The sequence below is a fragment of the Amphiura filiformis genome, chromosome 9 (assembly GCF_039555335.1).
Source record: "Amphiura filiformis chromosome 9, Afil_fr2py, whole genome shotgun sequence".
Taxonomy (NCBI): Eukaryota; Metazoa; Echinodermata; class Ophiuroidea; order Amphilepidida; family Amphiuridae; genus Amphiura; species Amphiura filiformis.
The window spans coordinates 56,174,625-56,191,116 of NC_092636.1; the positions used below are offsets into that span (position 1 = coordinate 56,174,625).

General features: G+C 43.7%; 1 protein-coding gene across 1 annotated transcript in view; it reads left to right on the forward strand.

The window, feature by feature from the left end:
• LOC140161201 (H(+)/Cl(-) exchange transporter 4-like) overlaps window positions 1-16,492 on the forward strand; it is a 94,818-nt gene that overhangs the window by 39,520 nt on the left and 38,806 nt on the right. Inside the window, 1 exon segment of the mRNA XM_072184650.1 lies at window positions 13,331-13,533. Within this exon segment, the coding sequence (XP_072040751.1) occupies window positions 13,331-13,533 (203 nt within the window).

Genomic DNA, 16,492 nt, shown 5'->3' on the forward strand with positions numbered 1-16,492 from the left:
ATTTCCATGATTATTTGTCCTACTTCTCGAATTTTAAAATTCTAAAAGGCTTGTGACATGTTACATTACATGTGTTCCATATAGAATCACATTATGTTGTTCATGGTGCAAATGTATTGTGCCTAAGGTTGTGGTAAAATGGACTATTCCAGTTGAAATACATACACCCCCTATGGAAAACAACCTTAATCTCCTACACAGGGTGTGTAAATTCAAATGGAATCACCTATTCAGGTAACCATTTGAAATTCACACTCCCTATGTTGAAAATTAAGATCATGTCTTCCATAGGGGGAATATGTAACTCATCTGGAATAACCCAATAATATAGGTTTATATAATCGTGTCATATTAGTACTCAAAGGCAATTACATCTCTAAAACTACCAGTGTGATAATGAAATTGTTTCAGCAGATAATTTGATTTTTCATTCTTTAGCAAGAGCAACAAGCATATAGCAAATGTTAACAAAATGTGAGCCCATGAAGCAACATGAGGACAATATTGTAACAGGTGGTTTGAGGTTGAGATGATACAATCTTATTAGGCCAAAAAAAAAAAAAAAAAAAAAAAGGTTCGTCTCAAAGCTTGCGCGCAGTTTGTAAAATCCCAAAAATAAAAAAAAAAACAAATGCGGAAATTTTTTTATTTAAAAAAAATTTTTTTTATAGTTTTTCCAGAAAAAATCGGCAAAAATCGGACTTTTTCTCAAAATACCATGAAAAAAAGGCGGGAAAAAAAAAAAAAAAAAAATGGCATTTCGCATTTGTTTTAAATTTCTCGTGAGCTTTGAGACAAACCTTTTTTTTTTTTTTGCCTTACCATAAAATGTTTGTATTGATAATATTATTGCATACTCACTCAAACATGAGCGCATACCTTTCACATTCTGTGTTTAATGGTTAGTATGAAGGTTTGGGATAGGACTTGTTTCCATGCACACAGACTCAGTACACCGGTCGATCTTACCGTTTCCGATGTTGATTAAGATACTTCTTGCATCGATCCCGAGATGCGGAAAAACCAATAGTCATTTTGTCCCACATAAATGAATAAATAACAAAAACCCCCGATCCCCGAGTGGACTCACCCATTCGGTGACGTCACACACGATAATCATCCTTATCCTCCTTGGTTTCTAGATGAGATAGACGTGTGGATTTTTCTTTACCAACGCTAAGTATCATTACGAACCAAAGGACGAGATATACAGTTTGTTTGTTACACTGAGGTAAAAACCAACCAGTATAGTCGCTCGGAGGATAGATTTGACGTCATTTTTCGGCTAGCAAAGTGACACAAACGATCCAAAAACTTAGTTTGTTTGTGCGTTTCCGTTCATATACGGGACACACGTTTTCAAAATGGCCGCCTTAGGACGCCATTTTATTTTTGTTCTCACGTAAAACAACTATAGCAGACTAGTAAGTTACAATAGATGTTTGTACAGTACTGTGTATACATGTATGGTGAGTGATTATCGCTATGTTTATGGTGTGCTCTATCGTTATATCTTTCAGTGCAGCGTCTGATGACGAGTTACTGCTAAGAGTTCGGTGGGTTTCGAAGGACCAGCCTGACAAATCTTCCCCAAAAGGTTTTCAGTTTTTCATCCCTTTGTATATATATTTTTATATCATACCACTACATCAGCGTCAGCCACTGTGCGTGTGGGTCTGTTTATTGGGCTTGAGCTTGTGTTCGGGGGTAGTGCTGTACGCCCCGATTACTACAATGTCCAGGCCTTGTCAATCATGCCCTTCCCTTGTGGCAGAGTGGGACCCGCATCCACTCTGCTACACCCACAGGGATTGCTCTAAATCAAATAAGTGTGCTTCCTTTTGCATAGGCTTATCGGACATCCACTTCGAGGATTTAGAAAGTAGCGCTCGTTTAGGTCTTCGACACAGACAGAAGACGAAGACTAAGAAACAGAAGCCTACAGGTAAGATTGATATGGTAGGTACTAGCGAGGCCGGCAAGGGCCACGCTAAGGTAACCTCTGGGGCTCCGGTCCCGGCAAGCAGGCGGACCCTCCGGGACTGCTAGCGAGCCCGAAGGCCTAGCAGCCAGCGAAAGCACTGACTTAACGTCTAAGCTAGTAGCAGGCAGCAGGGCGGTACTTGCCCTAACAGGCGAGTACCAGTCTACCAGTGAGATCTCTAGCGAGCTTCTTGCAGGTGGACACCCGTCTATTGCTGGCGAACAGCGGGTCTAGCACCCGCGAAGTAGCGGCGACGGACAGTATGCCAAGGGTACCCGGGCTTGCCTGGGTTGAATCCTAGCATACAGCGTGCAGCGGACTTGCCTCGGCCGGTCTGTAGCACGCAGCGTGCCAGTGGAACCCGGGCTTGCCTGGGTTGATCCACGACACGCAGCACGCTTTTTCGTTCCCGCAAGGGTCGAATGGCGATGCATGGGTTTAGCAGAGACGATACGGGGCTAACGCTTGGTGTAGTCTTAGCAGAACCAACTGGGGTTGTCACACGGCAGCGTTCCATGGTGGGACCGCCGAGTGATTCCCTGGGCCTTGGAATGGCTGCCGGCTGTCCTCCGGGACTGGCTAGCGGCTATGCGGGGGTTGGGCTCGCAGTCTCTCACGGGACAGCGACCCAAGTGCAAACAGTGGCAGCTACCGAGACGAGCTACGGCTTGACTTCAGTGGTAGCCACTATGCACGCGCCCATAGCTGCCGTGAGTGGTCCGCCACACACAGCGACCTTTGGGCGAGGCTCAAGAGGTTAGAGTAGGTAGTTTGAACAGCCTGGCTGATCAACAACCCACTTATGTCCTCGAGAGCCAGCAGAGCGTGGGTGATCCATTACAGTCAATGGGTCAATTACCCTCTTATGATCGATCACTATCTATTCAGCGGAGCATGGCTCCATTGATTGATACTGCCTATTCAGGTAGCGAGGTGACTGATCGAGGGTATACACGCTCAGCTACCCGTGATACTAGGCAAGCTCCTTTTAGCCAAGGGACAGCCAGTATAGCGGGGTACCCATACACACGGCTTGATCCTCTAGCGGGGAACGCTGTGAGGCATGGGTACAGTGGTACGCAGCCGGGAGCCCTACCGGGCACCCGACGCGACAACCACGCAGGTACCGCAGTACTCGTCCTGGTTACCACAGTCTCTGTGGCAACAGGGGAGGCGGTACTGGTACTGCCGTTCCATGGGGTTTCCTGGTGGCGGATCCTTTCAGGGTCAGCTACCAACAGGGTATGCCCGTGGTATCCGCCCGCAGGGTGGTTTCTTCCACGGTCTAGCACCGTGGCAAGTGCCGCCTAGCGTTGGGCAAGCAGTACCACCCGTTGTTACCCAACCCGGGCGGCGAGTGGCTAATCCTGCTACAGCTCAGGGTAGGCCGCACGCTGCTATGGCTAGGGCGACAGCAGCGAGAGCGTCGCGGATCCCGGGTGCTATAGCTAGCATCTCGGGGTCTAAGCGGGAGTACTCCCTCTTCTGCTGGTGTTCAGTTGGCTAGCCACACGGTGGCGACACCTCCCTGTCCACCTTCAGATGCCAGTCGTCAGATCCCTCCCACATCTGAGAGTGAGTCAGAGTCTGAAGGCGGGGGAAAGGAGTCGGAAGATGAAACCAGTAGCGACTCACAGTCTGATGAGACTGTGCAGCTAGCTTCAGGTATCCTTCCCCGCTTCCCGTGAGGAACTCGCTAGCAATGGTCTGCCTGCGGACACCGCTGAGGTGATGAGCCGTGTGGCCCAAGGTTTGGGCCTGGCTTTCTCTCAGGAGGAGTCCGTTCAGGAGGACCAGGGCATCTTTTCAGTAGGATGCCCAGCTAGCTGGCGTCCACACAAGGGTCGCCCGCACTTGCATTCCCGGCGGACCTCAAGGGTAGGTTTCAGAGGGCTGTCAGGCTCGCTGGAGCTTCGACGCCGGCGTGCTTGCACGCTTCCACTGCGTGTTTCGCAGGAGGACTACTGAAACCTACCTCAGGGTCCCTGACATGGATCCAGGCGTTGCCAAGCGCCTGCCGCTGGCGGCCAAGGCGCACGGGTCGTTCTCCCCCAGTGGGAGGAGGAGCTAAAGCTCATCGATAAGCGAGCACGCCGCTTATCAGAGTCTCTAAGCGTCGCTACCACGCTTGCCGAGCACCTCGGTAGGAAGGTAGCGAGCGACCACCACGGGCAACGCCGGAACTCTTCCATGAGGTTAATCTGTTAGCGGTGCTAACAGCTAACCTCAACGAGAGTTCTATGGGCCTAGCCCATAGGATGTCATCTCGCCGCCGGGAGAATGCCTGTCTGTCCCTCCAGTCAACTTACGGCTCCGACTTTGCTGAAGCAATGAAGAAGTCAGACTCGGTGGGACAGGGGCTACTCTTTGGACAGGCCTTTTCCGCTACGGTGGAGGACCGGGCGAAAAAGGCCACCAATGAGAGCACTCTGAAGAAGTCAGAGGCTGCCCTGACCAAGGGGAAGGGCAGTAAGGCGAAGAAGAAGCACAAGAAGAAGAAGTCTTCTAAAAGCGTTCTTCAGCGCCAGCTCCGGCTTCAGCAGGACGCGCACCACAGACTACACCCGAGCCGAGGCTACTCCAGCACCTCCCAAAAAATCTGGGAAGCGCAAGAGTAGTGCTGGATCGTATGGCAAGCCCCTAAGAAGAGCCGTTCTTCTAAGGGTGGCAAACCAGATCGGTCCTGAGGGCACGGCGGTCGACAGTCCATGCCGGCAGGTTTGGACTTCCACAGGGATTCCCCTGTGGGCTGCCGCATTGCATTACGCCCAGAGATGGCATGCCATCTCACCGGGCGCCTGGGTATTGTCAGTGGGGGGGTTACAGGCTGGAAGTTACCAGCCCCCCCTCGTGCGCCTGCACGATTCAGAGGTCCACGGTAGTGCCGCCAGACGGCCCCCAGCGTCGGGCACTACTGTCAGAGGTCACTCAGCTTCTCACGAAGCAAGCGATTGTCCCGGTCTACCCCCTTTCACCAAGGGGTTTTGGAGCACTTTTTTCTGGCTCCAAAGAAGACCGGCGACTGAGGCCCATTCTGAACCTCAAACCGTTGAACGAGTTCATCAGGCCCAAGAGGTTCAGAATGGAGACTCTCGCTTCGGTGCTAGCCTGCCCCATCAAGGGTATGTGGGCGGCATCGCTAGATCTCTCGGACGCATATCTGCATGTTCCGATCGCACCTCAAGATCAGAGGTTTCTACGCTTCAAGGTACAGGGTCAAACTTACCAGTTTCGATGCCTGCCATTCGGCTTGTCCACCGCCCCCAGAGTGTTTACACTCCTGGTCAGGGCGGTGGCAGCGTACCTGAAGCGCAGGGGAGTCAACATGTGTTGCTACCTGGACGATTGGTTCATTTACGGACGCACCCCACTGGAGACACAGTGTCTCGTGGAGTTAGTAGTCCGTGACGGTCGGGACCTGGGATTTCTGATCAACGTCAAGAAATCCAATTTGGTCCCGACGCAGACACCACTATTCTTAGGGGCCCAGATCAACCTCAAGGAGGGATCATGGCGCGCCCTCACCCGAGAGGGTGCGAACATGGCGAGGTGTGCCCGACTCTTGGCGAGTCAGAGGAGCACCGCTGTGGCATGGATGAAGGTTTTGGGCCTTATGGCCAGTATGGTAGACCTCGCACCACTGCCGTTTTCACATGAGGCCTATACAACTACACCTTCTAGCCTTTTACAGGCCCAGTCGTCACCCAAGATCCCTCGCGGTTCCGGTGTCGGAGATCGCCCGGGAGGAACTCTGGTGGTGGACCCATCAGCCCAATTTGACTCAAGGTGTCAGGTTCCCTGCACCAGCGGTGCGCCACGTAGTGACGACCGACGCGTCAAAACTGGGCTGGGGGGCCACATCCACGGGACTCAGTCTCGGGCCTATGGTCGGCCACGGAGGCGGAGTTCCATATCAACCTTCTCGAACTTTGGGCAGTGGAGAGAACTCTCCAGCATTTCGAGAAGGTGATCGTGGATCTCATATCGTTGTCCAAGCGGACAACACAACCGTGGTGGCCTACCTCAACAGAGAAGGGGGCACAAGGTCACCACGGTTGTGCCTGCACGCACTACGCCTGATAGGGTGGTGCAAGGCCAGGCAGATTACGTTGAGAGCGATGCACATAGCGGGAGTCACCAACATCCTCGCGGACGATCTGTCACGAGGAAAGGTGTCGGGACCTACAGAATGGTCCCTTGCTCCGCAGGTCGCCCAGACGATCTTCGAGGTAATGTACCACCCCTCGATAGATTTGTTCGCATCTCATCGCAATCATCAGCTGCCGGTGTACTGCTCGAGGGTCGCAGACCCACAGGCATTCGCCGTGGACGCTCTGTCCGTAGACTGGGGAGGAATGACTGCTTACGCTTTCCCCCCGATCTCACTACTCGCAAGGGTGGTGACCAAGATCGGGAGGGAGGATTGCAACGTCATTCTGATAGCACCGTTCTGGCGAAACACCTGTGGTTTCGACCGATGGTGGATCTACTAGCGGCACAGCCGCGAGTACTCCCCAGTTACAAATCTACTCCGGATGCCCGGAGGAGAGGTACCAAGTCTACCACTAGAGCACCTGCAGTTAGCTGCATGGCCCTTATCAGGGAACGTGCGGCGGAGGGAGGCTTTTCATCAGAAGCTGCTTCTCTCATCGCCGGGGGTAGACGAGAGTCTACCCTCCGCACGTATAGTCAGCGCTTTGGCTCCCTACTACGCATGGTGCGATGAGAGAAATACATCTCCCACTAGAGCCTCTGTGCCTCTAGTGGCAGATTTTCTGACAGAAAAGTTCAGGTCAGGACTTCAGCAGGCAACGATAGCCAACTATAAGTCAGCCATTCTCTCGATTCATCGGGATTTGAAGACGGTCGACTATCAATTCAGATGGGTCCCTAAGTCTTCTTCTCGACGGTATGTTCAACGAAAGCGCCCGCCGAAAGGAAGGTGGTCCCTCCATGGGACCTCAACACAGTCTTGGAGTATATTAAGGGGCCCCCTTTTGAGCCCCGGTCAAAAGCGACACTTAAATACGTCCCTCTTCAGGCGGCCTTTCTTCTGGCGTTGGCTTCGGGACGGCGCTGCTCAGAGTTGCACGCAGTCTCGAAGTCAGGCTCCGGATTTACTAACAACCGAGCGACGCTGTTTCTTCGCCCGGATTTCCTTGCAAAAAATGAGCGAAGTACATTCCGACACTCGCCCCTCTTCCTCCCCAGTATTGGGCATGGTTCGCCACTAGCTGCAGGCAGGTTGGGGTGCCCGGTGAGGGCGCTACAGCACTACCTTGGCGAACACAAACCTTAAGAGGGGCTCATGACCGCTTATTTATCACTCACGCAGAACCGCACGGTCCAGCCGCTAAACAGACTCTGGCACGGTGGCTGGTCCAGGTGTTAGTGGACTCGGGGGCGGCAAAAGACGCTCGCCCCAAGGCCCACTCAACCAGATCTATCTCATCTTCGTGGGCCTACCATAGGGGGGTCCCCATAGAAGAGATTTGTCAGGCTGTGTCTTGGAAGAACCCGTCGTCCTTTTCCACGGTTTACTACAAAACCGTAAACCAACGACCAGGCGATTAGTTCTCCAGGGCTATTCTGCGGAGATAATATGGTGGTTGGGTATCAGGTGTTTTATGGACAATCAGAATTCCAACATGGTAAGAACCAGTGTTTCTATTCTTAACCACTGAACTTTCAGTTCAGGGTTTTTGTCTGTTCACGTAGTCTTTCTGTTTCCGGCCGTGAGGGGGGAAATAGTTTGACCTCGCGATTACCATGCTACCCACTCTCCCGATCCTTATCAGATGCTGGCCAATCTTGTACCTCCATCCGTCGGTTACTTGCTAGATCGATCTTTCAGATGTTGATGCAAGAAGTATCTTAATCAACATCGGAAGCGGTAAGATCGACCGGTGTACTGAGTCTAGTCCCAAACAAAAATGTTTGGTAGACTCATAACCGGTGCGATCTTACCTTTCCGATGTTGATTATCCCGACCCGCCGCTTCTACAAGTTTGGCCGAGTAGGGGCTGCCCAAGTCGGATAAGGGATGATTATCGTGTGTGACGTCACCGAATGGGTGAGTCCACTCGGGGATCGGGGGTTTTGTTATTTATTCATTTATGTGGGACAAAATGACTATTGGTTTTTTCCGCATCTCGGGATCGATGCAAGAAGTATCTTAATCAACATCGGAAAGGTAAGATCGCACCGGTTATGAGTCTACCAAACATTTTTGTTTGGGACTATTATTGTTCAATTTTGGGCTCTTTCTGAAAACAACGGAGGTGAGCGACAAACCAATATGGTTGGTTTAGCATAGAGTTAAACATACAGGGCAATTTTGAGTTGGTACTCTTTGTGTTTAATCTCTTTGGGGGTGAACACATTGTGCAGGATACATTTGTTTTTTTATTACATTACCAAAAGAAGCATTCAAGCAATCCAAACACACTTGCACAAAGCTAAAACAACATATTAGTGTTACTGCAATCTAAATCAATACTATAATAATATTCAATTGCTTTTAACGCGGCTGTGTACTCTAGACATTGTTTCTTTCGCGAAATTGAGTGTTTTTTATATGTTTGTACTTTGTTATGTTTTTTATAAATACAAGGAATGAAAATCCAGATTTATAAACTCCAACTGCAATATTTTAAGGATTTTATTTCACTATTCCACTTGTGTTTGAAATTTTAAGGAAAGAAAATCTTTGTTGTACCAGCAGGGTACACGCTGCCAAGAACAACGATCGCGTTGCGTGTCAAGGCTATGCGAATCAGCGCAATTTGGTAACGCACAGATACGCTACGCATACGCGACGCTTATCTGCATGCGTGGCGCATCTTATGGAAACACCACGGAAGCACTGATTTCACAAAAAGCGGTCAAATGGCTCCGTTTTAGCTGATAAAATGTGATTTTTTTTAAGTTCTTTCCCCCGATTTAAACATCAAGATATGAATAGATTTCGCTCAAACTTCTCAAGGGGCTGTGGATTTACCCGATGTTCACGTAATGTAAGGTAGAAAAACGAGAACTGCCGCATTCTCCTGTAAGCTACGATCAAAATGCAAAATGTGACCACTTTAAACTTCAACAGCCTTTATTTCAATGTTCATTTTCTCGGTAAAATGACGATTTAGGTACACGAGAACTTAATAAATACAGCATCTATAGGTAAGCAATTATGCTCATCATAAAAAGCATGATTGACTTAAGAAACGGTTTTCTCATTTTTTTATATTTTGGTCTATTTCCAATTTTAGGCATCATTTTGTGCAAATAGGCGGTTGTGAATTTTCAAAAGTTCATTTTGATGCCTTATATGGTCAATATCTCCAAAAATAAGGCCAATATCAAAAAACTAAAAAAAACGTTTTTGGAATGGTGCCTCAAGATTAAGAAAAAAGAAAAAAAAATTTTTTTTGTTATGATGTACCGAACAAAAATTCACTTTTTTGTGATTTTCTTCATAATTGTTGTTTTTACACCAAAACTGTACTTATATTGAGATTCATTGATGTCTTGCCTTTATAAAATGTATACTTTTACATGTCTTTGCGTGAATAATTACAAAGTTATGGCACTTTTACTACATGCGTATCTGAGAGTACACAGCTGCCTTAACTATCTCACTTATCCTACAGAGAAAATATGTATAAATGTTGGGAAATATTTTATTTTATCTGTTGAAATGCATGTAGTCCATGTAGTGACATTTCATTTAGGCAAGTATTTTCTTCACCTACACAAACACTTTTGTAGCTTATGATTATGAGCAATCAGCAAAGAAAAGCTCAAAAATCATTGTGCAACAGTTATTATAGGCACCGGAGTTTCGCGTGATCGCGCAAAAAGCGCTAAAAATCACGATTTTGGGGGTCCATCGCGATTTTGGTGGTCCATCGTGAATTTTGAGAATTTTGCCAAACGCACTACTTTTCAATGTAAATTCACCAATATTTACTGTTTACGTGAGTCCAGACCAGCACAATATCCTCCCCGGAAGCCTTTCCGTGATATGCAAATGTCCGATTTTTTCCATGACGTGTTACCATGTGTGGTAGTTAATTCTTTACATCGATCGTATGTATGAGTGACTTCATTAATCATATGCATAATTGATTGAACGAAGAAGGGTAGGATATAAGTCACAGAACGCACGCGAGATACGAATCAGTTCGTGACAAAAACAACATTTGGACCAAAAAAGTACAGTTATGCATTAAAATGTTTATTGTACAGTACAGTAGTAGCTTTTCACATAAAATTTGCATTGTTCACATCATGTATCAACTTCATGGAGAAAAACATCGGAGTAGCACGTGTGAAATAGGTGCAGAATTCGCATACTTGATTTACTTCAATTGCGTGGGACTTCATCAATGGATACAAAAAGTGGTGGAAAACGATTTAGCGCTTTTTGACTTGAATTTTCGCAAGCATTTTTCGCTTTATAAAAAACCGCCGCGATTTTGCCGTTTTAAATCATGTGAAACTCCGTGCCTAAGTTATTATTTGAAGGAAACCGCTTTTATTATAGGACTAGATGTAGATAATGTGTTGATGAGCTGTCAGCAGTAGATAGCTGAAATAGTGAATTGATGCTAAATTATCCATAGATGGCTAATAAAATGTGCTATAATAATGATAATAATACCAATAACAACAATAATAATAGTAATAATGATAATAATTATAATAATACACTGCATTTGGAATGCTGTACACCACAGTATCATAGTACAAATATACCCACATTAAACACAAAATATGATTTCAACAGTCTCTTAAAAGTGACAATAATGTAGATGGTACACAGCTCACTGAGTGATGAGCTTGCTATCAGTAGTAGATAGCTAGCTGATGAAGTATTGTGATATTTGTGATAGCTAATTATGAAGCTATCTGTTCTGTGCTATCAGGAGTAGATAGCATGTGAAGTAATATGCTGTTATTCACAGATAATTTAATATCCATTAGACCAAACAAAGCATTTAATGTAGTTTATTAAGGGCCTGTTCCCATCCTTTGTTTTGGCACTCTCACTTGCCCTTGGCACTTCCATCTTTGGGTCTTTTCTGCAGCATTCTTTATATTTTGATCTGTCTCTGTATGGACCTTGATGGTGGTCTTCCAATATGTGTATGCAGAAAAGTTGAGAAAGAACTTTCCAAGGGGATAGGAGTGGAGTGGATGGGGAGTCCATCAGTGGTATCAAGTTTTGTTTTGTTTTTCACCTTTTTGAAATCCTTGTTTTCATTTTGTATTTAATTGTAATTTTGCCATTACTTTTGTGTAATGAATGTGTAATGAATGCACCGCTGGTTTGCATGCATGTGCCGCTGTTACAAAAGCATAATATGCTTTTGTTGTAACATATTATGTTCAAGTGAATAAATCTAAGAGATAGTGTGCCATCAGGATAAGATAGCACACCTTTAGCAGATTTCATAAATCTGTCAGTACTACTGAGTTGATGCAGTTTATGTAGTGTCATAAAGTATTGCACTATTTGTAGTAGTCAGTACTGAGTTGATGTAGTTTATATACTTGTCATAAAGTATTGCACTATTTGTCGTAGATAGCAGAAGTAATGTATTGTACGGAAGCTGATGCATTTTTCTGTCAACTGTTATGAACTATTGAGTAGGTTTATAGAGTGAACACATTTACAATGCAGTCATGTGTGCATTCACACTTGCACACATGAAGCTCTGCATAAACACACCAGACTTAATGAAAATTAACTTGAGAACAAAATCCTATAAAATGAGTAGTTGCTAAATAGCAGTAAATTCCCCCCAGTACTCCTTTGATATTGCACATCCCGACATGGCTTTTACATAATGCATCTAATTTGTTCATGGTTGATGTGATGTTGCCCATGTAAACAAGGCCATGTTCTATCAAGTTACATGTGCCAGCTCATCTGTGTCAATTGCTCACTAGAGTTAGGCACCAAGGTGACAGACAGACAACATTGGATTATGTGATGCAGCATTTTTTCGCTGAAGTGGATTTGTTTGGACAACATTAATCCAGATTGTGTCCGGGGTTTATTTGTTCCTCCTTGTATTCATTCTTGCTTTTGCTGGTATTTTATATTTTGCATTTGCTGAATAAAGGTTGATATGCATTAAAAGGTGCTTAGATTGTTTTCCCATCAAGCTTACTATCAAATTATTATAATCACCTCAGATGTAAATGCAAAATTTTGTTTCAGACTTTCAGTTTTACTTACATCTCAATTCTTGTGCTAAAATACTCATGCATTGACAAAGATAAAAGGATATCAGTACACATCCAATCAAGATCACAGCCTTGTTTGTTTGCTTGTTTAATCATGATGTCAAGTGCATTGCAAAGCACCTGTTCCGCAGTCCCCTATTCTTTTGATTTGTAAACCTGTCTCTAGCTCTCACCAAATGCCACTTCCATAGTTCATTATCAATCAATGGATTTACCTCTGCTTGCCATGGTACCAATCAACATGTGTTGTGATGATAATAGGTTAATTTCCATATCCAATCAACTGTCATCTGAAGATCACCATGATCACAGCTCAATGGGCTATTCCAGTTGAAATCCTTACACCCCCCTTGAAGATGTGACCTTAACTACTCACACTGGGAATGAGAAATTCAAATGGGATTACCCGAATGGGTCACTCCATTTGAAATCTGCACCCCGGTGTTAGGGATTAAGGTCATGTCTTCCATAGGGGGGTGTATGGATTCCAACTGGAATTGCCCAATATAAGATCTTATCTTATTGAAGTGACTTGTTGAAATCTAGTGTACCAAATAATCAAATCGGAAATGAGGCTACAACATGCCATTGAACCTTTAATTATTTGAATGCAATTATCTTTTTCATCTCTGGCTGATGCCAGCTAGCTGTTATGAATAATTAAAGGTGCCTTAGGGGCTACATTACAATAATAACATATTGCATACTGTACCTTTTTTCTTGTTGTTGTTTCCTGTATTATGTCAACTCTGTACACAATTTTATATTCATAACCTCATGAATATATGCAGCAAGTGCAACCCAAAATAATTTAACCTACGAGGTGCACCAGTGTAATTGGTTTTTGCCAAGGAGGGTGTATCACATCAGCATTTGACCAGGGCTAGTTGGAAGGAAATGTTGGAATTGGGAGGGAAATTTGATTCACCAAATGATAAATTCTAGAAAATTATGGGAAACTTCACAATCTTGAAGTGAAATTTGGCTTTATCTTCCACGGAAATAGGTTTTTTCCTGGATCCCTGCCTAAAAGCAAGTTGTCATAAGTACACGAATAGCATAACCAGTTAACCCTTTGTTTATTTCCCTCCACAGTTGGCTAGAGCTTCGTAGAGTACCGATGGAAAAAGATAGACTCATTACAGCAGAACCTTCGGTGAAAGCTGCCAATCAATACAAAAGCACATCAATTAATAATAGTGAGGAAGGTGATGATGATGAACTACTAGACATCACGGAGGAACCAGGCACTTCAAGACGGAGGACTTCCTCCAGGGGCATCATTGATATTGCAACAGGTGAACTAGTTTTTGCTGAAGTGGGAGAAAATACAATTCCCCAAACAGAATTGACACATTATAAAAAGTATTATATATATATATATTAAAGAAAAGTGATGTGAAAATTGGATGTATCACATAGTGACAGATGTTGATTGTGAAATTGATCAAGAAATGAACATGGAGAAAACGTGAGGTCAATTATTTTGGCAGATTATAAATTTGCCAATAATGTTCAGCAATTCATGTGTCTATGAAAAGTAGACCATTAAAATATTAAAGTGTATAAAACATGTGAAATAGATTGCCATAGTTATACATCACCATAACCGTTGATCATGAAATCACAACATTCACCCAATTCATATCCATCAGTATTACCAATTATAGTTTAATGAACGCGTATTACTTGTTGTGAGAGAAATTAGACAAAAATAATGCGCTTGTGCTGATGTTGATGCGTCTAATGCACAAGCCCCGATGAGGGGAGTGCATTAGATGCCTCAACATCAGCGCAAGTGCATTATTTTGTCTAATTTCTCAAGCAACATGTAATATGCGTTCATTTACCTATTTCATGCACGAGAAGAAACAAACACATAATTTTTGCTGTTTTTATAACAAAATTATCACTAAAAATGTTAACAAATAGAACCATATATAAATGCATCAACCCGCCTGAAAAATGAATCAAGCCTAGGCTATGTGAACGCGTGCAAAAGCACTGCGCGTAGTACGCGGAGTGCACATTATACACAATCAATGCATGGTTTGGATTTTTCTAACGCTTGCTCTGATTGGTTCTCGCTATCCAAGAGTGTATGAAAGAAACATACTACTCTAGTGCATAAAACATGCAAATCCTAAACACTACAGAAATGTTTTGAATGTCAAGAACTGCCTGGTGTTACTTGAAAAAAGAATTAATCTTCCTGCACAGTGTAGATTAGCAGTTTAATACTTGGCAAATACAGCTTACTAAATGTGGTATTTGATGAAACCCACACCAAAGGAGCAGGGTTTAATTTCACCACTTGAAAAGTCTACTTATGCATGAGGGATTTGTTTTCCTCAGCACACACAAAAACTCACCTATCTAACTTCCTATGCGCTCACATTGCATCAAAGTTACAATAAACATGGCAAATTTGCCCTGATGTAGGTCAGCCTTCCAGTGCTTATAAATATCTGATTTAGACATCAAGATAACGTAGGGTTTGATGGAAACTATCTTCCTTGGGAAAATAACATGTTAGTAATCCGCTTTAATAAAGCAGTGTAAGGATAGGAATAATAATAATTCTACTAGTAGCAAGTAGTATAGTGTGAAATGTAGGCCTGGGGATTGTAAAATAGGTACGGGTGAGTCCTATGAATCATTGGATGAAGACACAAAACCGATTTAAAAGTGATACTAGCAAATACAGTGAACAGATCATCTATTAGGTACAAATATTGCATAGCTTTTTTCAGGGTTGAAGTGATTGACTTGTAAAATGAGTATCGTAAATATGAAGAAAAGAGCAAGTTTTTGAACTTGATTGATGGTAAAGATAATTATTGCTCATTTTGTCAATCAAGTATTCAGTTGTTTTTTTCTGATGATATTCAATATCAGTTTTTGGCTAGGTTTTACAATAAGGTACACCCCCCGGGGGGGGGGGGGTACTCAAGTTTGGTTTTGGTAGGGATGTGCCGCTGAGATTTTGGAAGTAGACCCATAAATATACCAAATTTTCAAGAAATTTGGACCCATTGATATACCAAAAGTCAAAATTTTCGGCCGAATTTAACCAAAATTTTTTAAAGTCTTAGTTTTTACAAATGTTTCCAAAATTTTGGGAAAATTTTGGCTAGATTAAGGGAAAATTGGGCTGTTTTCCGAAAAAATTGAGAAATTTTTGAAAAGAGGACCCATTCATATACCAAAATAGGCTTTGAAAAAGGGGTCATTGATATACCAGAAGGCTGAAAATACTACCCATGTTTGCGGCACGTCCCCGTATTGTCATTTGTACTGAGTACCCCCGGGTACACCCTCCCATGAGCTTACTTTATTCCATGAGTGTACACCATTCTCCAAATAATGAGATGACGGACATCAATAGATTAATTGCTGTGTTTAATTAACCCTTGTTAAAATTTATTCCTTTAAGTTAGGTTAATATATAACCCTTCAACCAATAGTTATTTCATGCATGAAAATGTTGCCACATGTGCATCAATTATTTCACTATACAAAATTTTCACGTGTGAGGGACGGAAATCAATAGAATAAGCAATCACCACCATTAGTTACATCTTCAAGTTTTCTATTGAAACTTATACACATGTTTAATCAATATATACTTTTCATGAATGAGTAATGTTCCATCTCTCCAAAAATTAAGAAATTTGACTCAGTTTGTTTTCAAGGCGTCTATGAAGCGGGTCCAAAGTTTATGTGAGGGACGGACATTTTCTATGTGAGGGACGGACAAAATGTTACAAAATTTCAAATTTGGCAAGATTTCTCCAAATCCACCACTTATGCTATCCTTGACATCTAAATGAAATGCAGTTGTCAAAATAATTCAAGTTCAGTGGAAATATCATATGATTATACCCCCTAAATACTTGTGTGAGGGACGGACAGCTTGTCTGTGAGGGACGGACATATGATGGCCTAAATATCTTATTCAGTGTGTATTTCACTTTTAATTTCACATTACACAGAAGTTTTACTTCATGCTGTTTGTTTTCAATACCCAATTGTAGTTTTACTGATAAAGAAGCAGTAATTTACAATAATATTAATTTTAATAAGTTGGTGTGAGGGACGGACAGCCCCTCTTTTTTAGCAACAGGACCTTCAATTCCAAATATTTGTGAGCATGACCTTCTGGGATTGGCCTGAATTTGTTTTAGACAGACTCTCTGACTGGGTAGAAGAATTGGGTTTAATATATTAGTGGCCAAATATTTTCACTCAACATAC